Source organism: Nicotiana attenuata, unplaced genomic scaffold (assembly GCF_001879085.1).
Source record: "Nicotiana attenuata strain UT unplaced genomic scaffold, NIATTr2, whole genome shotgun sequence".
Lineage (NCBI taxonomy): Eukaryota > Viridiplantae > Streptophyta > Magnoliopsida > Solanales > Solanaceae > Nicotiana > Nicotiana attenuata.
In genome coordinates this window covers 175,553-198,869 of record NW_017671496.1, presented here as the reverse complement: position 1 = coordinate 198,869, position 23,317 = coordinate 175,553, and the positions used below count along the sequence as shown (strand labels likewise).

Genomic DNA, 23,317 nt, shown 5'->3' with positions numbered 1-23,317 from the left:
TAGTAGTACTTCAAAATAAAATTAATAATAGAAGTATTTATAAAACATGTTTGGAACCGTACATTTTGCGAACATATATTATATATGGGTAAAAGGCCGTCTCTCATTTTCAAAATTCATTCACCTTTTTTTCCCCTTTAAAAGGCTAATTTTGTCAAAATATCAAGACTGTATGTAAATAAATTCTTAAAATTGTAAATAAAAAAATTGTATTAATAACATTATGAGATTAATTTATTTTTGTTACAAATTGTTAAAAATTTTTATAAAAAGAGTTAGTCAAAGTATGAGGAAACCAAATTTGAACAGCAACAAAAGGAAACATTTTGGGACGGGAGAAGTAAGTTAAAAGAAACAACTGAAACTCAATAATTTTAGTGGAGTGCTTCCCTTTTCTTTTTGGTTTCATTAAATAAAAGATTTCTTGTCCCAAAAAGATAAAAATAATAATAAAAAGACTTGGTATTACTTTCCACAATCAACCATACCAGCCAGGTCCATATGGAAACTTAGATGTAATTAAATATAATTACGGGTGTATGCTTGTCATAAAGACTATAATACCCCTACCAGCACTTCCCTTCATAATACAAAGAAATATCCAAGACAAATTTAATTTTCCTCTAAACAGACATTCATAAAAAACGGCAGCCCGGTGCACTAAGCTTCCGTTATGCGCAGAGTTCGTGGAGTGGCCAGATCATAAAAGTTTATTGTACATAACCTTACCTTGCATGTTATATTTCTGCAAGTGACTGTTTTTACCTTTGACCTCACCAAGCTCTCCTTCTAAAGAGACATTCATTATACATGTATTTTCTTGGATAAGCATTTCTCATGAAAGATCCACTTTTTATGGTCATTTCTTGCTCCTAAATCTTCAAACAACAGATTCTTCATTTTCTTTTCTATTCTTTTTTTTTTCTCTATTTACTAATTTTATTTTGGAATACACTCTAAAAATTAAAACCACTGTGATTGTCAGCAAGAACACCACCATAATAGTAGCACAAGCATTGTGCTTTTTCTCACTCCAATTATGACACTCTCTTTTCTCCTTGTCTCAAGATTTGAGCATTAGGTGGCACATGTTACAGTAGCTTTCTTTGGTTCTGTTTAAATGCATGTCCAATGGTGCTTTGTGGATCATGTATGGAGCTTGTTGTGACACTGTTTCTTGCTCTTGCTTCACTTGTTTTCAGTTTAACAGACCCCAATGACTTTGCTATTATCAATGAATTCAAAAAAGGACTGGAAAATCCTGAGCTTTTGAAATGGCCTGAAAATGGTGGAGACCCCTGTGGTTCTCCAGTTTGGCCACATATTGTGTGTGCTGGTACCAGAATTCAGCAGATTCAAGTCATGGGTTTGGGATTAAAAGGCCCTTTACCACACAACTTGAATCAGTTGTCAAAGCTCACAAATTTGGGCTTGCAAAAGAACCAATTTAGTGGCAAGTTGCCATCTTTTAGTGGCTTGTCTGAATTGAAGTTTGCTTACTTGGATTTCAACCAATTTGACACAATCCCATCAGATTTTTTCAGTGGACTTGTCAATCTACAAGTTTTGGCTTTAGATAGTAATCCTCTGAATGCTACTACTGGTTGGTCATTACCAAGTGGATTGCAAGATTCAGCTCAGTTGCTCAATTTGACAATGATTAACTGTAGTTTGACTGGTCCTTTGCCTGAATTTCTTGGAACTATGTCTTCTTTAGAGGTTTTGTTGCTGTCCACAAATAGGCTTTCAGGGCCTATTCCAACCACTTTCAAAGATGCAGTGTTCAAGAAGCTTTGGTTAAATGATCAATCTGGTAATGGAATGAGTGGTCCAATTGATGTTGTTACAACAATGGTGTCACTCACAAGTCTTTGGCTTCATGGGAACAAATTTTCAGGTAAAATCCCAGAGGGGATTGGTAATTTAACAAATTTGAAGGAATTCAATGTGAATAGCAATGAACTTGTTGGTTTAATCCCTGAAAGTTTAGCTAATATGCCATTAGACAGTCTTGATTTGAATAATAATCATTTTATGGGTCCAGTTCCTAAGTTCAAGGCTACTAATGTTAGTTTCCAATCCAACCCTTTTTGTCAAACCAAACAAGGGGCAACTTGTGCCTTAGAAGTTATGGCACTTTTAGAGTTTCTTGATGGGGTGAATTATCCTTCTAGGCTTGTTGAATCATGGTCTGGTAATAATCCTTGTGATGGAAATTGGTGGGGATTAAGCTGTGACAATAAACAAAAGCTTAGTGTCATAAACTTGCCTAGGTCTAATCTTTCTGGTACCTTGAGTCCTTCAATTGCAAATCTTGAATCTGTTACTCACATTTATCTTGGATCTAATAATCTTTCTGGTTTTATTCCATCTACTTGGACTAGCTTGAAATCTTTGTCTGTCCTTGATTTGAGTAATAACAATATTTCCCCACCTCTGCCAAAATTTACCACCCCTTTGAAACTTGTTTTAAATGGGAATCCGCAACTGACCTCTGGTACTTCTGGAGCAAACCCTTCGCCAAACAACAGCACGGCCCCTGCGACTTCACCCTCTTCGTCTGTACCATCTTCACAACCCAATGGTTCAAGCTCTGTCATTGTTAAACCCGGTGAGCAGTCACCAGAAAAGAAAGATTCCAAGTTTAAGTTAGCCATAGTTGTGGTTCCTATTGCAGGTTTTGTAGTTTTGGTTTGTCTTGCTGTTCCGTTGTGCATTTATGTCCGTAAGAAGAGTAAAGATAAGCATCAAGCTCCAACTTCTCTTGTGGTTCATCCTAGAGATCCGTCTGATACTGATGATGTAGTCAAGATTGCAATTGCCAATCACACTAATGGAAGTCTATCCACGATGAATGCAAGTGGTTCTGCTAGCATACACAGTGGTGAATCCCATATGATTGAAGCTGGGAGTTTGCTCATAGCGGTTCAAGTACTTAGGAATGTGACTAAGAATTTTTCTCCAGAAAATGAACTTGGGCGTGGTGGATTTGGCGTGGTTTATAAGGGAGAATTAGATGACGGGACACAAATAGCTGTCAAAAGAATGGAAGCTGGGATAATTAGCAACAAAGCCTTGGATGAATTTCGATCTGAAATTGCTGTTCTTTCAAAAGTCCGACATCGGCATTTAGTATCTCTATTAGGATACTCTGTTGAAGGTAATGAAAGAATTCTGGTATATGAGTACATGCCACAAGGTGCTCTTAGTAGGCATCTTTTCCACTGGAAAAACTTCAAATTGGAGCCTCTCTCTTGGAAGAAGAGGCTTAATATTGCCTTAGATGTTGCTAGAGGGATGGAGTATCTACACACGTTGGCTCATCAGAGCTTCATACACAGAGATCTCAAATCCTCAAATATATTGCTGGGTGATGATTTCCGAGCAAAAGTGTCTGACTTTGGACTCGTGAAACTTGCTCCTGATGGAGAGGGATCTGTGGTCACCAGGCTGGCCGGAACGTTTGGATATCTGGCACCTGAATATGCAGGTAACCAATTTTTTTCTTTTTCTATATTGCTATTTGAAGTGTTAGGAAATACTGTCTGCTTTCGGTCTTAGTATGTAACTATTTGACGAGTTATTCATGTAGCCTAGGTTTGAATTTCTGTCTTTCTTCAATTAAGGACATCTCATTGAGCTCTTTTAATTATTTGCATATGAAATGTATAAACAATAATTTTTGTTTTTTTCTCATTGCACCGAAACACCAAAAAACAGAATAAAGCGAAATGCCAGCATCAAAATCAGTACTTTGACCGTGTTCAATGATGAGATGATTTTTAAGAAGGCTTACTTTATCAAAGAGAAAGAAAGTATGATTTTTTTCAAAAAGGCATGTCTATATGACAATCTTTACTTTTATAGACCCCTAGAGTTTGCTTAACTCAATCTGAAGTATAGCGAATTATTTTGGTATTCCCATTTCTTAACTCAAATGACCTGCTGATTTGATCCAGTTACGGGTAAAATCACCACGAAAGCAGATGTCTTTAGCTTCGGTGTTGTGCTAATGGAGTTGCTAACTGGGATGATGGCACTTGATGAGGATAGAACCGAGGAAAGCCAGTACTTGGTTGCATGGTTCTGGAATATCAAATCCACTAAAGAGAAGCTTATGGCAGCCATTGATCCAGCTCTGGATGTTAAAGAGGAGATCATTGAGAGCATCTCAACCTTAGCTGAACTTGCTGGTCACTGCACTGCAAGAGAACCAGGCCAACGGCCCGATATGGGACACGCCGTGAATGTACTAAGCCCACTTGTTGAGAAATGGAAGCCTCTTGAGGATGATCCGGAGGAATATTGTGGTATCGACTACAGTCTTCCCCTCAATCAAATGGTGAAGGGATGGCAAGAATCGGAAGGAAAAGACTTGAGTTATGTGGACCTCGAGGACAGTAAGGGTAGTATCCCTGCAAGACCAACTGGATTTGCGGAGTCCTTTACATCAGCTGATGGTAGATAAAAGAAGGGACTTCTCTGTGTAGTAGATGTAGATAGAACTTGTAAGATTTTGATCCTATTCTACTTACTTTCTTTCATTTGTTTTCTTCAATGTGAATGTATTAGAAATTTAAAAGGCCAGGATACATAATGTGTCAGCCTTTTCCTTCTGTGAGATGTAGATATAGAATAGTGATGAAGGAGAATATTACCAGGTGAGCTCCTCACACAGTTACTATATATTTTCATCTTTTACCTGCATGAGAATTTTAGAGCATTTTGTACCACAATTTTGCATACTTTATAGATTTAGCACGCTTTAATTTGCTGCTTCAGAAGTTTTGGACTGAGAAAAATACTGATGTTGAAATAGCCCTTAGTGTCGTTTGATTTGAAGAAGCTGACCATATGGCTTCTTCTGTCAGCTTAAATATGGCAAGACATTGAGATGTTAACCCTTATGTTTTCCCTCATCACTGTTGCTTTGAGAAAAAGTATGATATATCTTTCAATAGTATGGAGACTATCTTGTTTTGTTCCTATTTTAATTTATATGCTAAAATTTAAAGTTAATCTGTTCTTTTTTTCTTTTTTAACTTTATGGGGGTGGGAATGGTAAATGGGAGAGGGAATTATAAGGCGGGGAATGAACCTTACCAACACGGTGAAAGTTCCGGTAGTCAACCACTAAGATTGAGATTTCTTTGTGAGTTTGGATGTATGACATCCAAGATTCTTATGATTACACACAAGAAATTGTTTACCCGTAAAACGGTACAATTGATTTTGTAACGTGGTTTATAGACAAGCAACTCAGCCTTTCTGAGAGCAAAAGGGTAGTAAAGATAAAGCAACGATAAAACCGTTAAAGTGAGAGTTTGAATAGTGAAGTATGAGAGTAAAATAGTAAAATATAGCTTTTGCGTGTACAATGTTTCGTGTCCTTACAGTGGTGTTAACCCCACTCTTTATAGTTCTACCTAGGAAAACAAAATCCTATGATCAAGCTCATATATAAATGAGAATAAAAGTGTCATTGATGAATATGGAGCGGCAAGACTTGAATGCAAATATTCTCTGTAACGGCTGCTCATTTAACACTAGCAAATATTCCCTCATTGAATGTTGTCCGATGACAAATCTTTCAACTTCTACCGCCGACTACGTTCCCTTCGTAATCCATCCGGTACCGATCACACACGTCGCATTCGGTAAAAATTGTTTCCAGACTCGTCTTTTTTTCTATCTTCGACTCCACGTGTCATCTTACTATTCGATCACTTGTTATCAATCAATTTTACCCTATACAAATAGTACCCCTACTTTCCACTGATGCAGCTCAGTGTTACCGGGAAGTGGGTGAAGATTCGTTGCTTTGCCGGAAAGTTCCTGAACAGTCTCTGTCAATAACCCAAACACGTGTCTCCCCACGATATAATAAATATTTTTTCCGATTTTCGAGGTAATCATGGCCACGATTTTTGCCGTCTATAACTTCCCCTCTACTCATCATTTTTATTTCTTTACTTCCACAACTTTCATAAGTCTTTCTTCTTATCTGCATCTGCTTAGAAACCTTTAACCACCTTCAACTTTTTCAGCAAGAGCTTTTTTCTTTTACAAACCTCTTACCATCATATCTTCATACAGTGCTTCCTTTGGTAATACCGGTCTTATCTTCGGTGGAGGCCCGAAGAAGAACAAAGACAAGAAGGTCGACGTTGAGTCTGAACCTCCAACTGTTAGCACCATCATACCCCTTCAGCTCAGCACTGCAAACGTCCTTCAAGAAAAAGTTCCTTCTACAACTTCTCAAGGCCACCGATTTTGGCAAGTTCGCAGGTTTCCCTCCTCCACTCGCCCTTTCAGTATCCTAACTGTGAAGGAGGATTGCAACTGCCCCAATATTGTAATCCTCACCCCAGATATGGTAAAGCGGGTTGCGTACTCCAAGGATGGGTTTATGTATATCTATATGTATCCCTTTACCTTAGGTCCATCTATATGACGGACAGTGGCATGCCTAAAACGGTTGTGCACTAAGACCGGAAAAACCCCAACTCTTGCACATATAATGAATCTTTACTCTCCCAAGATTTTTCGTGGGAGAGTAATAAATTTTAGCAAACATGGTCACCACGCTCTCCTCAACAGCGTAGACGACGACAACGACCGTGGATGGATGAAGCGGTTCATCATTATTGCTACTAGGGACATCATCCTGGCCACAACTCCAGCCTTTCCCAAGTCGTGGAACCTTTTTCGTAAGTTTTGATTTTCTGCTTCCTTTCTCCGTGAAAGGCTCATTGTCCGCTTTTGCTGATTTTCTGTTTCCTTTGTTTCAGCTACATGATGGAAACCGCCACGAGTTCAAAGCCTGGACCAATGGGTTCAATTTTTTTTGGACATTATCACTCTAGAATCCCGACGGTGGAAGGAGATGGCCCCCAAATATGGGTGGAAGGCCAAGCAGCATGGTAAGCCAAGCCCTTCTTTTCTTTTATTCTTGTCCAAATGCAAGAAATCTCATGGATAAGTTGCTAACTTCATTCTTTGTTGATATAGGACTTTCGAGAGGCTATGTCATCTGCCTCGAATCTGAAGCTTTAGTTGACCCTGAGGAGGCCAGGAGGGTGCTGCAAAATGACCTCGCTCGAAGCAGAGCTCGTGCATCTGCCCGAGTCATCGGTGAAGGTGCCCCATCTCGGAGTCCACAATCCGAGAACAAGAAACTGAAAAGGAGACGCTCCTCCCCGGCTGGGACTCAGGAGAAGAGAGCAAAGAAAACACCATCCGAGCCGGCCGCAGTGGTCCTTGTTGATGAAGGAGAAGCTAGTGATGAAGAGGCTTCCCTTCAAAGGAGATCTTCATCGACTCAACCGGGTTCTCAGCTGGGGGAGCTTCAAAACCCAACACTAGAGGAAACTCAGGCGTTTTGGGGGTGAGATGGAACTGGTCGAGAATGCTGATTCTCTCTCCCCCCCCCCCCCCCCCCATTATTGTCTTTAGTCCAAGGAGTTCGAACATTAGGTCTCTTCTGCCCCCCAACCACTGAGCAAGTAACAACCGCCCCTCCTTCTACTACTGCTACTTATGCTCCTTCTACACCAACAACTTTTCGCCCACCGACACCAGCTATTCCATCGCCACAACACCAACTGTATCTCCTCCACCTGTATTAGCTGATCGAGAAATGGATGATTCTCCTCCTCGGTCTTCCGATCACGGAAACTTGGGGCATGATTATTCAACTCCTTCCCAAGATCCTCGATGGAGGAGAAGTGCCACTCTTTCGGTTTCGAAAGAGTGTCATATTTTATCCAAGCCAGTGGAGCTTGCGAATGATTGGAAGAAAATGGGTTCCCTTTCTGTGGAGTTCCTGATAAATAACAACATGCATAGTGCAACACAGGTATCCTACCAGTTTCCTTCTATCTCTTTCTTTTTTTGATATGCATACACTGCAATGGTAACCTTAATTCTAATCTCTTCTTTCTAGGCCAACCTCTTTGTCTTTGAGGGCTAGCAAAGGTTGATCCTTGGTAAAGAAGGACTTGCTTCCGAGCGGGATCAACTTTTGGCTGAGAGGAACCATCTTGGCGAGCGCCTCCTGGTGCTGAAGGCAAAAGCTGTAGAGATGGGCGAGCCTGAGGCTCAGTTACAGCAGAGCAAGCAAGATAGAATTGGCCCACAGCCAAGAAGCTTCCGAATTACACGAAATGCTTCAAAAAGCTAAGTCTAAGTGGGCTGAACTTCATGATGTTGCCATCGCTGTTGCCTAGCATGAGTTTGCCTTTGAGGAGCAAATCAATAACTTGAAGGCTAGCTTATGCTCCAAAACCGAGGAGGCTAGTGGTGCCGAGGAGAAGAGGGCCTGAATGGAAGAGAGGCTTAAGAGGGCCATGGACGAAAAAGGGCTTCACTCAACTACAAATGTTGAGCTCGGCGCCCGCCTTTGCACCATAAACTTCGAAAGAGAAGAGCTCCAGGCCGAAATCGATAAACTTCATGCAAAACTCTAAGATCAAGAGGATTCCCTTGTCTTCAAGAAGTCCTATTCCATATATCATATGAAGAGGAAGACCTTGAAGGAGGCCAAAATGGGTATCGCTGACATAGACAATTGTATTGCCCAGGCCCGAAAACTGGAGTTATCCGCTAGTGAAAATCTTCCTGCTCGGCCCGCTGCGACTGACTCCTCGAATACTGATTCAGAGTATTCGGGAACCGAAGGGGAGACTAAAGAATATGAAGGCCCTAAACCGATAGTGAATCTACCTTCCTACGGGGAAACATAAATCCTTCTCTTCTTTCGGGTTCTGGCGGCAATGATGTATACTTTTTTTAAAATATTTTTTAATTATTCCAAACTTTTCATCAAGTTTGGTACCTGAAAATAAAAGATTTTTTTGCTTAAGTATTGTGCAAAAATATCCTTTTTATGTTTAGCTAATTAAAACTTCAGGTATAAATTTTCATCCGATAGCTTTTGATTTCGGGCATAAATTCTTCTGGAATCTACCCTTTACTATGAGGATTTAATAAGAGAGGGCCCTTATGTTTATGGTGATCTTGAAGAGGACGTCTCGTGTTTATTCCGGCACAAGCATTTGAAGTTTTTATGAACTTTCAAACGATAGAATTAACTCATCATTCAAACAAAAAAAGATAAAAATAAAAGGACTTTGTTTTATTCCCTCTATTTTAAAAGTACATAGGCATTTGTTTGCTTAAGTAAATAAAGTTGCCAATACATGTGGATTACTTGTACAACTTATTTTTACGGGGCTGATCATGCAGTCCCCGATCTTGATGAAACATTAATCCTGGTTCTCGTAGTCCCGATTTTCATGGCATTTCTGGTGGCGTATCAGATACTATTTCCCCCTAGTGTTCAAATGCAAAGCATGCAAATTCGAGCGGTGGAAGTCTTGTACCCAGATTGCTGCTTCACCGGTGGAAACAATTTGAAAAGGGACAGCCCGGTGCACTAAGCTCTCGCTATGCGCGGGGTTCAGGGAAGGGCCGAACCACAAAGTGGAAACAACTTGTGAACGGTTAAATAGTCCCTTTTTAATAATGGAAGGGAAAGATTGCCATCGAACCAAAGATTGTTTAGCCATCCACATAACTGTTTACCATCGACGTGGAAATTTTAATGCCTTGATATTTAAAGGTCTTGACTTTTGTTGGTGACGTTTCCTCCGAAGTATGATTTTCGTTGCTGCCTTAATAAAAACATTGCTAGAAAAACCCGACTAGGACAAAAACTGGTTGAAGGAAAAAGGAGTGTAACACATACTTTCAGTATTGGCATGAACCATTAGCAATAAAACCTTTTGAGGTGAGCCACGCTCCAATTACTGGGCAATTTGACTCCATCTTGATTTTCAACTCATATGATCCCTTACTGGTGATAGTTGAAACCTGGTAAGGACCTTCCCATGTTGGTCCCAGCTTCTCGGCGTTGACTTCCCCAGTGCTCTGGGTCACCTTCCTCAAAACCAAATCTCCTACTTTGAAATAGCGGAGATTGGCCCTGCGAATATAATATCTTTCCATCCTTTGCTTTTGAGCCACTATCCTTACGTATGCCAAGTCCCGGTGTTCATCGAGCAAGTCCAGCTTCACCAGCAACGTTTCGTGGTTTGCCTCTTCGTTTGCTTGGGAAAACCTTAAAGTCGGCTCCCTTATTTCTACCGGTATCAAAGCCTCCTCGCCGTACACAAGTGACAAGGGTGCTTCTCCCGTGCTCGACTTCGTTGTTATCCAATATGCCCATAGTAATCCCAGTAGCTCATCGGGCCACTTGCCCTTAGCATCGTCTAATTTCTTCTTAAGGTTCTGAATAATTACCTTGTTAGTTGATTCCAATTGTCCGTTAGCACTTGGGTGGTATGGTGAAGACATAATTCTCTTTTTTTAACCCTTCCAAAAACTTTGTGACTTTTGAACCTATAAACTGCAGCCTGTTGTCACAAGCGATTTCCTTCGGTATTCCAAATTGGCAGATTATGTTGTCCCATATGAAGTCGACCACTTCGTGTTCACTGATCTTTTGGTAAGGACCTGCTTCAATCAATTTAGTGAAGTAATCAATTATTACTAAAGGAAATCGTACCTTTCTGGGGCCCGGCGCAAGAGGACCAACAATGTCCATCCCTCATTTCATGAATGGCCATAGGGACAACACCGAATGCAAAAGTTCTGCCGGTTGGTGCACCAACTGCACATGATGCTGACATTTGTCACATTTTAGAATGAATGCTTTTGTGTCCTATTCCGTCTGAGGCCAGTACTAACCTGCCCTGATCAACTTGAGAACTAACGAGTCTGCACCAGAATAATTCCAACAAACTCCTTCGTGGACTTCCCTCATCACGTAGTTTGCCTCCGAGGCCCCTAGACACCGGGCCAATGGTCCTTGGAACGACCTTCTGTATAACTGCCCATCCACGAGGCAGTAGCGAGCTGCTTTGGTTCGCAGTGCCCTTGGATGCCTTTGGGTCCTCGTATAATTTACCATGACGGAGTTACTCGATGAACTCGTTCCTCCAGTCCCAGACCAAGTTGATCGAATTTACCTTGCAGTAGCCATCCACGCCCAACATCGGATGTAGAAGTTGGACGACCGTACAGGAATCATATCCTTTCATTTCCGTGGATGACCCCAAATTAGCACTGCATGTGTTTCCACATTTTCATCCCTTGAATGTGATGATTGACCATTCCCTAAATCGTGCAAGCAACGCCTAAACCTTTTTCAAGTACTGCTGTATGCGTTCTTACGTTGTGTCAAAAATGCAATACACTTAGTTTACTACCAGCTGGAAGTCGCATTTCACTTCGATGACCTCGGAGCCTAGTCCCTAGGCTATTTCCAGTCCTGCAACCAAAACCTCATACTCGGCTTCATTGTTAATTAATAGAATAGTTTTAATGGCCTGCCTCATGGTTTCCCTGAGGGTGTGATTAGAACTATCCCGAGATCGGACCCTTTTACACTAGAAGTTCCATCCGTAAACAAGGTCCAAACTCGCGATGCCATTTCCGGCACCAACACTGCTTCCTTAGTAGCCAAGGGCATTACTCTGGGACTGAAATAGGCCACAAAGTCGGCCAAAGAGTGCAACTTGATTGCTGTCCTGGGTTTGTACTCAATGTCAAATTCTCTAATTTCGACTGCCCAAACGGCCTGACAACTCAGGCTTGTGACGGACGTTCCTTACAGGAAAGGTTGTCAAAATGGCTATCAGGTGGCACTGAAAATTAGGATTGAGCTTTTGAGAGGCAACTACGAGAGCTAATGCCTGCTTTTGGAGGTGCGGAACGACTTTCCGCTCCTGACAATATTTTACTAACGTAGTAAATAGGAAATTGCGTACCTTCTTCCTCTTGGACCAAAACGGCACTTATCGTTACTGCCGAGACCACTGGATATATTAGCAACTGCTTGCTTTCCCCCGGTTTTGACAGTACTCTGGGGCTGGATAAGTACTTTTTTAGGTCTTACAATGCCTGTTGGAATTTCGGAGTGCATTTGAAATCGTTCTTCTTTTTCATAAGTGAAAAGAAGTGATGGCACTTCTTTGAGGATCTTGTAATAAATCTGCTTAGAGCCGCCAACCTTCCGGTCAGCCTTTATACTTCCTTCACACTTGTCAATTGGTTCAGAATGTACTCGATAGCCTTAATTTTATCAGAATTTACCTCGATCCCTCTTTGCGAGACCGGGAACCCCAAGAACTTACCAGAAGCAACCCTGAACGCGCATTTCTCCGGGTTAAGTTTGATGTTATGCTTCCTCATAATGTTGAAAGGCTCTTGGAACTGTTTCAAATGATCTTCTGCATTTAAAGACTTGACTAACATGTCATCAGTATATACCTCCATTGTTTTGCCTATCTGATTCCTCAAACATTTTATTAACGAGCCTCAGATAAGTGGTTTTGGCGTTTTTAAGCCCAAAAGGCATCACATTATAGCAATATGTGCCAAAGTTTGTTATGAAAGAAGTTTTTTTCTGATCCTCTAGATTCATCTTGATTTGATTGTACCAAGAGTATGTATCGAGGAAACTCATTAGCTCGTTCCCATCCGTCGCATCAATCATTTGATCAATATTTGGAAGTGGGAACGAGTCTTTAAGGTACGCCTTATTTAAACCTTTATAGTCTACTCACATCCTAAATTTGTAATTCTTTTTGGGTAGTACAACTACGTTGGCTAACCATTTCGGGTACTTTACCTCCCGGATTGAACCGATATTGAGTAGTCAAGTTACCTCTCCTTTAATAAACTTGTTCCTAACCTCCGCTATCAGGCATTTTTTTGTCTTACCGGTGGAAAGTTTGGATCCAGACTTAGCTTGTGGACCCTACCTCTAATGGGATACCTGTCATATTTGAGTGCGACCATGTGAAGCACTCAACGTTAGCTTTAAGAAAATTTATGAACTCTAACCTGAGCTCGGGATTTAACCTTGTTCCTAGATGAAATTTCCTTTCCAAAAACTCTTCGAACAAGGCACTTGCTCAATTCTTCTGCGATCGACTTGGTCGCATCCATCTCCTCTGGTACTCGAATGTATCTCGGTACCTGATAGGATTCTGATGACTCCTCGCTCTTATCATCTTTATTCGGAAAGTGAGAAGGCACTTATTTCTATAATTTCTATTTGTTGGATTCTTTCCCCGTGCCATTGGAAACAGCCACCGCATTCATTTCCCTCGCTGGAGGCTGGTCTCCTCTTATTTGCTTAATTCCCTCCAGCGTAGGAAATTTCAACAACTGGTGATATGTTGAGGGTACATCTTTCATCTCGTGTATCCACGAATGTCACGACCCCAACCCCGGTCGTGATGGCGCCCAGCATAATTCTAGGCAAGCCCGACCATTTTAGCACTCTCAATCCCTCACATAGAGTTTGTTACCAATTAACAGGGTTCAAATACCAAATTAACATAAAACACAAGTCTGAAACAGTGGATACAATGCGCGGAAAGAACGTAATAACATCACTACAAGCCCACCGATCCGGTGTCACGAGTCAAGAACCTCTAATACAAGTCTGAGAAACAGCCTAAACAAAAGATAGTCTAAAATACTGAAAGTAAAGAGGATAGAGGGAGAAATCGGGTCTGCGGACGCCATGCAGCTACCTCGATGACTCCGGTGAGATCTGAACAGCAGAGACAGCTCAATCTACGCCTCCGGAATACCTGTATCTACACACATGGTGCAAGGAGTAATGTGAGTACTCCGACTCAGTGAGTAATAATAACAAATAATGGCTGACGGAAAGAAATCTCGTAAAAGCACTAGCAGTTCTATATCAAAGCAGTAAGAATATTTAAACAGCAGCTAAATGAAAAAAAAACCAGGAAGAATCCTTTAAGCCAGTACTCAACTCATTTATTTCTCACAATAACCGAAATCATAGTATACCGCTGCGGCGTGCAGCCCGATCCATACATATATATATATATATATATATATATATATATATATATACTGCTGCGGCGTGCAGCCCGATCCAATAATAATAGTCGACTGCGCTCACTGGGGGTGTGCAGACTCCGGAGGGGCTCCTACAGCCCAAGCGCTATATTGCTGCGGCGTGCAACCCGATCCATATAATATACTGCTGCGGCGTGCAACCCGATCCATACAAGTATACTGCTGCGGCGTGCAGCTCGATCCACATAATATATCAGTCATCCTCACTATTGGGTTCTCAACCCCTCTCAGACAATATAAACTTTGCCCCTCGGGCATACTAAGATAATATAGGGATTCCAGCCCTCATATTACTCTCATTTTGGTTTAGCCATTTCAAAGCCAGTTCATATTTTATTAAACAGTTAGAAACATGACTGAGGGTGTGATTTTTAACAAGTAAAGTGAGGTCAATCAGTACAAATGCCCCTACGGGTTCTACAGGTCAGCACAAGGCCCCAAACATGGCTACTAGCCCAAACTATAATGATATTAATTAAGCCTCGGTCAAAACTACAGTAGAATCATCAATCGGGATGGACCAAGTCCAAATCCCCAGTAGTAATGACCCCACGCTCGACATGCAACGTGTGTATCACCTTAACACAGTACTACATTGTGCAAATCCGGGGTTTCAAACCCTCAAGACATCATTTATAACCATTACTCACATCAAGCCGGCCAAAGTCCTAGCTCGCTATGCCCTTGCCTCGCAAATCAACCTCCTCGCGCATCGAATCTGGCCAAAACTACAACGAATACGTTACAATAGGCTAAGGGAATATAACCCAATCGAAAAGACTCGAAAAATATCAAAATTTACGAAGTTGACAAAACCCGAGCCTCGGGCCCACTTCTCGAAAAATTAGAAAATTAACATCACCGGATTCCTTATCTCGCCACGAGTCTATACATATCAAAATTACCAAAATCGGAGTCCATTTGACCCCTCAAATTCCACTTTGAAATATCAAATTCCCAAGCCCTAGTTTTACCCTCTTTTGATGAATTTCCACAAATTTCAATGCAAATTCTACCATTAATTCATGTATTTTGGCCAAGGAACTCACCTTCAATCACACCTAGTCGAAATCCCCTTCAAATTCCGTCCAAGAGCTCTCAAGGTCGATCAAAAATGGTGAAAATGGACTTATGCTCGCGGAACAAAATAAGCTTTAAAACCCTTCTGAGAACAGTGGTTTTCGCATCTGCGGTTCCATTACCGCATTTGCGGTTAAAATTCCGCTTCTACGGATCTTCATTAATCCCACCACCGCTTATGTGGTCCTCTATCCGCATATGCGGACCTCGCCTCTACGGATGCTTGTCCGCTTCTACGGAATTACCAAAGTCACACCTTTTCGCTTCTGTGACAAAACTACCGCATCTGCTGCCTCGCAGATGCGGCTCTAAGCCCGCACCTGCGGAAACAGCCCCTTCCTCAGGAACTCGCACCTGCGACCAACCCCTCGCATCTGCGGAACCGCATATGCGGCCCTTCTTCCGCAGATGCGGAAACACCAGATACCAGCAAAACCAGCAATTTCACCAAGTCTAAAATCATCTCGATGACCATCCGAAATTACCCCGAGGCCCCCAGGACCTCAACCAAAAGTGCCAACCCATCCTAAAACATCATTCAAACTTTCTCCAATCATCAAAACACCACCATTAACACCAAAACCATCAAATTACATCGGATTCAAGCCTAAGTTCTTCTAAAACTTCCGAATTACGCATTTGATCAAAAACCCGACCAAAACACCTCCGAATGACCTGCAATTTTGCACACACATCAAAAATCACCTAACGAAGCTATAGAAACTCTCGGAATCCCATTCCGACCCTCGGATCAAAATCTCACCTATCAACCAGAATTAGCCAAAATACTAACTTCGCCGATTCAAGCCTAGTTCTACACCGGACCTCCAAAATAAATTCCGATCAGACTCCTAAGTCACAAATCATCCCCCGAAGCTAACTGAATCACCGGAAATCACATCCGAGCCCTCTAACTCATAAGTCAACATCCGGTTGACTTTTCCAAGGCAAACCTTCCTTAAAGAGACTATGTGTCTCATTTCCATCCAAAACCAATCCAAATCGACTTATTCACTCAAGACTCTTATAGTAGAACATAAGGAAACAGAAAATGGGGAATACGGGGCGCTAACTCACGTGACGACGGGCCGGGTCGTCACATCCTCCCCAACTAAAACAAACGCTCGTCCTCGAGCGAGTCAAGAAACATACCTGAAGTCTCAAACAGCTGAGGATATCTGCTCCGCATCTCTCGCTCGGTCTCCCAAGTAGCCTCCTCCACGGGCCGACCTCTCCACTGCACTTTTACTGAAGCTATATCCTTTGATCTCAACTTTCGAACCTGACGACCCAAAATAGCCACCGGCTTCACATCATAGGTCAAATCATCATCCAACTGAACAGTGTTGAAATCCAATACATTAGACGGGTCCCCAACATACTTCCGGAGCATAGAAACATGAAATACCGGATGCACGCCCGACAAGCTGGGTGGCAAGGCAAGCTCATAAGCCACCTCCCCAATCCTCCTAAGTACCTCAAAAGGTCCAATGAACCGCGGAATCAGCTTCCCTTTCTTCCCAAACCGCATAACACCCTTCATGGGCGAAACCTTCAGCAAGACCTTCTCACCCACCATATATGACGCATCCCGAACCTTTCGGTCCGCATAACTCTTCTGACGCGACTGTGCTGTACGAAGCCTCTCCTGAATCAGCTTCACCTTCTCTAAGGCATCCTAAACCATCTCTGTCCCCAATAACCTAGCCTCGTCGGGCTCGAACCATCCCACCGGAGACCTACACTGCCTCCCATAAAATGCCTCATACGGAGCCATCTGAATGCTCGACTGATAACTGTTGTTGTAGGCAAACTCTGCAAGCGGCAAAAACTCATCCCAAGAACCTCCAAAATGAATAACACAGGCACGCAACATGTCCTCCAATATCTGAATAGTACGCTCGGACTGCCCGTCCGTCTGAGGATAAAACGCTGTGCTCAACTCCATCTGTGTACCCAACTCTCGCTGAAAGGTCCTCCAGAACTGAGAAGTGAACTGAGTACCCCTATCTGAGATAATGGACACTGGAACCCCATGCAATCGGAAAATCTCCCGGATAAAGATCCCTGCCAGCCGCTTCGAAGAATAGGTAGTACATACTGGAATGAAGTGCACGGACTTGGTCAGCCTATCCACAATCACCCAAATCGAATCAAACTTTTTCAAAGTCCGAGGGAGACCACTCACAAAATCCATAGTAATCCTCTCCCACTTCCACTCTGGAATAATCATCCGCTGAAGAACACCGTCCGGTCTCTGATGCTCATATTTTACCTGCTGACAGTTGAGACACCGAGCCACAAACCCTACAATATCCTTCTTCATCCTCCTCCATCAATAGTGCCGCCTCAGATCTTGATACATCTTCGTGGCACCGGATGAATGGAATACCGCGAGCTATGGGCCTCTTCCAATATCAACTCCCTAAGCCCATCCACATTGGGCACACAAATCCGGCCCTGCATCCTCAACACGCCATCATCACCAATGGTCACATCCCTGGCATCATCATGCTGAACTCTGTCCTTAAGGACAAGCAAATGCGGGTCATCATACTGGCACTCTCTGATGCGATCATACAAGGAAGACCGAGAAACCACACAAGCCAACACCCGACTAGTCTTCGAAATATCTAATCTCACCATCCGATTGGCCAAAGCCTGGACATCAACTGCAAAGGGCCTCTCCCTAACTGGGATATACGCCAAACTCCCCATACTAACCGCCTTTCGGCTCAAAGCATCGGCCACTACATTGGCCTTCCCCGGGTGATACAGAATGGTAATATCATAATCCGTGAGTAACTCTAGCCACCTTCGCTGCCTCAAATTAAGATCCTTTTGCTTGAATAGATGCTGAAGACTGCGATGATCAGTGAATACCTCACAAGATACACCATACAAGTAGTGCCTCCAAATCTTTAAAGCGTGAACTATAGCAGCCAACTCCAAATCATGTACAGGTTAGTTCTTCTCGTGGGGCTTCAACTGGCGAGAAGCATATGCAATAACTCTACCTTCCTGCATCAATACACATCCGATACCCACTCTCGAAGCATCACAATATACCGTGTAAGAACCTGAAGCTGATGGCAAAACCAACACTGGAGCCGTGGTCAAAGCTGTCTTGAGCTTCTGAAAGCTCTCCTCGCACTCGTCTGACCATACAAATGGAGCGCCCTTCTGAGTCAACTTGGTCAAGGACGATGCAATAGAGGAAAATCCCTAAACAAACTGGCGATAATAACCTGCCAACCCAAGGAAACTACGAATCTCTGTGGCTCAGGTCGGTCTAGGCCAACTCTGAACTGCCTCTATCTTCTTCGGGTCGACCTGAATACCCTTGCTGGACACCACGTGCCCCAAGAAAGCTACTGAGCTGAGCCAAAACTCACACTTGGAGAACTTTGCATAAAGCTTCTCCTCCCTCAATCTCTACAATACAACTCGCAAATGCTATGCGTGCTCCTCCTGACTACGCGAGTACACCAGAATATCATCAATAAAAACAATAACGAACGAATCCAGATACGGCCGAAACACACTGTTCATCAAATGCATGAACGCTGCTGGGGCATTAGTCAGCCCAAAGGACATAACAAGAAACTCATAGTGCCCATATCTAGTCCTGAAAGCAGTCTTCATAATATCCGAATCCCTGATCTTCAACTGGTGATAGCCCGAACGGAGGTCAATCTTGGAGAACACCCTCGCTCCCTGAAGCTGGTCAAATAAATCATCAATACGAGGCAGAGGATACTTGTTCTTCACTGTTACTTTGTTCAATTGCCTGTAGTCAATGCACATCCTCATGGTGCCATCCTTCTTCTTCACAAATAGAACCGGTGCACCCCACGGTGACACACTAGGCCGAATGAACCCCTTATCTAGGAGTTCCTGAAGCTGATCCTTTAATTCTTTCAACTCTGCTGGTGCCATACGATATGGTGGAATGGAAATGGGCTGAGTGCCCGGCACCAGGTCAATACCAAAATCAATGTCCCTGTCCGGCGGCATGCCCGGCAGGTCTGCAGGAAACACATCTGGAAACTCCCTCACAACCGGGACAGAATCAATGCTAGGAGTCTCGGCTCCAACATCTCTCACGAATGCCAAATAGGAAAGGCAACCCTTCCCAATCATACGCTGGGCCTTTAAGAATGAAATCACCCTGCTAGGAACATAGTCAGTCATACCACGCCACTCGATCCTCGGTACACCCGGTATAGCCAAAGTGATTGTCTTAGCATGACAGTCTAGAATAGTGTGACACGGAGATAGCCAGTACATGCCCAAAATAACATCGAAATCCACCATGCTTAATAGCAGCAAATCAACTCAGGTCTCTAGACCCCCAATAGTAACCAAACATGACCGATATACATGGTCTACAACGACAGTATCGCCCACCGGGGTAGATACATGAACAGGTAAAGCAAGACACCTTGGGTCGTACCCAAATGATGAGCAAAATATGAAGACACATAGGAATAGGTGGAACCGGGATCAAATAAGACTGAGGCATCTCTGTGGCAGACTGAAATAATACCTGTAATTACAGCATCCGAAGAAATAGCATCTGTCCTGCCCTAAAGAGCATAAAAGCGAGCCTGACCACCTCCCGATCGACCACCACCTCTAGGGCGACCCCTGGCTGCCTGACCCTCACCCCTAGCTGGCGGGGCGGTGCTGAGAAACTGGGCCAGAGATGAGGGCTGACCCCTCTGCTGAGATGAGCTAGCAGCATGANCTGTAAACAAGGCAGGGTATGCCTTTTATAGGCAAAACTTGGACACATTCAAATTTTTCGTTTTACACCCTCAGTCCCTCTTTATTTTCAGATTTTAACTACTTAAACCCTTCATTTTATGCCTTGTTGGACCAAGTAACACTACTAACTTTCTGAATTTCAAATTAAAACCCCATCTAGAAGGTTCTAGTGATTTTTAATTTCAGTTACTGCATTATCCTTTATTTGAATTACCTATATCACCCCTACCTTGATTCTGAAATTACCAAGTCTTAACAAACCAGCCCATTTTTAATGCCCAAACGACCTTTGATTGGCCTTAAAATTACTAATCCTATATAAACTAACTCAACCCCCTTTGGTCTCAGTCTACCCGAGTTAGTCAATATCAAACTAGAGACTAATAAGCTATAACCAAACAGGACCTAAAATTAAACTAATCGAATCACCTAACTAATCATGAAATTATATCTAACAATTAGTAGACTAACAATTAATGGCAACCAAACAAACTTGAAGCTAAAATTAAATTAACAGTAGCAATCATGGATGATTAAATCGAAACCAAACACAAAATACAACTAAAAGGAAAAATCAAAACAGAACAGAAATTAAACAAAAACTAAAACCAAAACAGAAACAATAGAATTAAAAAAAAACTAAAATTCTAAATCAATCAACACGACTAATGATGGATCAATGAGTCATTCAATTAGAATCAAACAAAATAAGAACAAATATTTAAACTATACTCTTGTAATCAGGACCCTAATCATAGAAGAACAAGAGTCAGAATCGTGAGCGAGAGGAAAGCAGAAAGTAAAAGAAAAATAAATACCTCCAATTCTCGAATCAGACTCGCATTAAGGCCAACTTCCGGAGTGATTTGGGATTATAATTGTCCTTAACCATGTGTTTTCATGAGAAGACACATGATTAAGGGCTATTATAGCCCAAAATCAGTAAACCTTCAGCTCCTGAGAATTTAGGGTTTCAGGCCAAGTTTCGATCTAATATTCGAGGTGCTTGGAGAATATTTGAAGGCAATGGGTTGTGGATTCGGGATGAGAAGGTCATGGTGGTCAAGGGGTATGGATTTGGGGTTGTTTGGATGAGTTTAGGGTTTGGCCGGAATTTTTGATTTGAAATTCGAAGCTTTCGGTGAGGATTTGAGGGATGGTATTTGGGGATTTGGAAAGAGGAGGGAAAGGGGAGCTTGTGGTGAAATTTTGGGCAGATTTGGAGCTTCGCCGCCGACGGCGGCGATTTCCGGCGGCGGCGGATGGCGGACGGCAGAGAAGTGGCGGAGACGGTGGGGACGGTGGTGTTACAGGGTTGTACGAGGAAGGTGAAATATGTTTTAAGGTTTGAAATATTTTTAGACAGTTTTATCTGAGGCATGAATCAATTACAGGCCGTTGGATTAAAGAAAATGGACAGCTACGATTGATTTGCGAAAAACGACGTCGTTTTGTTATGGGGGGGACTGGACCGGGTAAGGGTGTGATATGGGCTGGGTTTGGTCCGGATTTTGAAGGTTTGTTTGGGCTAGTATTGGATTTTGGCCCAAAATTTGGTCTTTTATCAAGACCATGCTCTCTTTTAATTCTTTTTTATTTGTTTTCCTTTCCTTTCTTTTTCCTTTTTGTATTTATTTGTTTATTTATTTCTTTACAAAAACAAGACTAACAAAGCCTAACTTGACTCCCAAACTTAGACTAATTAATTTTCTATAAATAAACTAAACCCTAATTTGAAAGGAAACTAAACAAAAAGTGAAATTAAAAGAACAAAAAATGTAAAAGATTTATTTTTGTTATTTTTCTCTTATTTTAGTAATATTAATTAACTAGTAAAACTAAAAAATATAAAATCGATTCTAAATGCAAATGCACTATTTTTGTCCCTTTTTTATGAATTATGGCAACTAAAATGCACACAAAAATATAAACAAGACACAAAATCATGCAATTAATTCCTAAAAATTCAAATAATAAAGAAAAATCCTAATTCTAAGGAATTTATAGGAGTAATTCAAGCGTGGCAAAAATCACGTGCTCACAGTCGTAAGTTCTGCTATAGCCTGCCCATGGTCATGTAGTTTTTTATGCAAGTGAGTGACCGTGGGGTCACCCTGTGGCACATTGGCTCTACTTTGCCAATCGGAGGATGTGTCAGCCATCTCGTCAAGAATTGCACAAGCTTCATCATAAGGCAGCTCATGAAATTATCCCCAGCCAGTTGATTCACTATGCATTGATTTGTTGTATTGGTCCGGGGCGGGACAATTGCACTAGCATAGCCTTGGTTTGGAAGAACTCGAGGGGCCACTCTTGGAGGTGTCGGAGGAGGGTCTGGAATATTTTCATTTGCATTGGCCTGGCGACGTTGTCCTTGAGGTACAAGAGGCACCTTATCATCCCCAATATCATCTTCCTCCTCCCCCGCAACCACATTGCCAAGAGGGTCATTGTTGTTTGCTGCCATTTTGCACCTTAAGTTATGACACACAAATTAGTAACGCAGAAGGAAAAAAGAACAATTCACAAAACTACTTAGATAGATAATCAAGACGGTAAGCTCCCCGGCAACGGCGCCAAAAAGTGATCGAGGCCAACCCTGTAATACTATAAAGTAGCAAGAGAGGTCGAAGCAGCTTTTACCCGATAAGGTCGGGATCGATTTCCACAGGGAGCTAGAGATTGGAATTGAGTTTCTATGTAAGTTAGAGTTGCGTAATTGCTCCTAATTGCACTTTTAAACATTTTTGGGTTTTGATTTGACTTCTAAATTTATACTACTAAAATGCTAATGAGCTAAGTTAAGCTAAGAGAAGACTATTGAAGATTTTCTAATTAGTTAAAAGGCACTAGGGGAGTGACTTTCACCTAGGTGGATATTTGACGGATTCTCGTGTCTAAGGCTAGGTTGTCATATTTGGGGATTACGATATAACCATTGCACGATTCTACTCACTCTGTACCTCTCGGTAGTTCGAGTGATTTTCCCCTACTTGACTTTCTCAAGATCAATTGGGTATGATCATTTGTGCAAGCAATTGAGGTTCAAGTCGGGTATTATGATCTCTCGGTTTAACCCTTTAATTGGGGCTATCAATTCTCTTGAGTACGCCCCAATTCCTTGTTGGACTAATTTTAGAGACTTAGGCTCTCTTTCTCAAGAAGAGCAAAAATCAACTGAGCATAAACTAGTGTTTGCAACCACTAATTCAACAATAAAACCCTAAATTAGTCCAAATATCAAACACCCATAGACATTCAAACCTTAAAACACAAGACCCATCAATTACCCACACTAGGGTCGAGCCACAACCCCTTGCTGATGGGTCTAGCTACTCATGATAATAGAAGAAAACAAAGAAATAGATGAAGATAAACCCATAATATTAAATTACTAATTAAAACTTGAAGATTCAATGGTAAAATTCCTATAAAATTACTCCAAATAGCAAGAAAACACTATTCACGAGCGTAGCTCAACTGTAGAATCTAACTGATGACC

General features: G+C 42.1%; 1 protein-coding gene across 1 annotated transcript; it reads left to right on the top strand.

The window, feature by feature from the left end:
- The first annotated feature begins 661 nt into the window (after nucleotides 1-661).
- On the top strand, nucleotides 662-4,774 carry LOC109208628 (receptor-like kinase TMK3). Its single transcript, XM_019371759.1, has 2 exons — nucleotides 662-3,490; nucleotides 3,960-4,774. The coding sequence occupies exons 1-2, from the start codon at nucleotides 1,132-1,134 to the stop codon at nucleotides 4,466-4,468; spliced, it is 2,868 nt and encodes a 955-aa protein (XP_019227304.1). The 5' UTR covers nucleotides 662-1,131; the 3' UTR covers nucleotides 4,469-4,774.
- The last annotated feature ends 18,543 nt before the right edge of the window (nucleotides 4,775-23,317 follow it).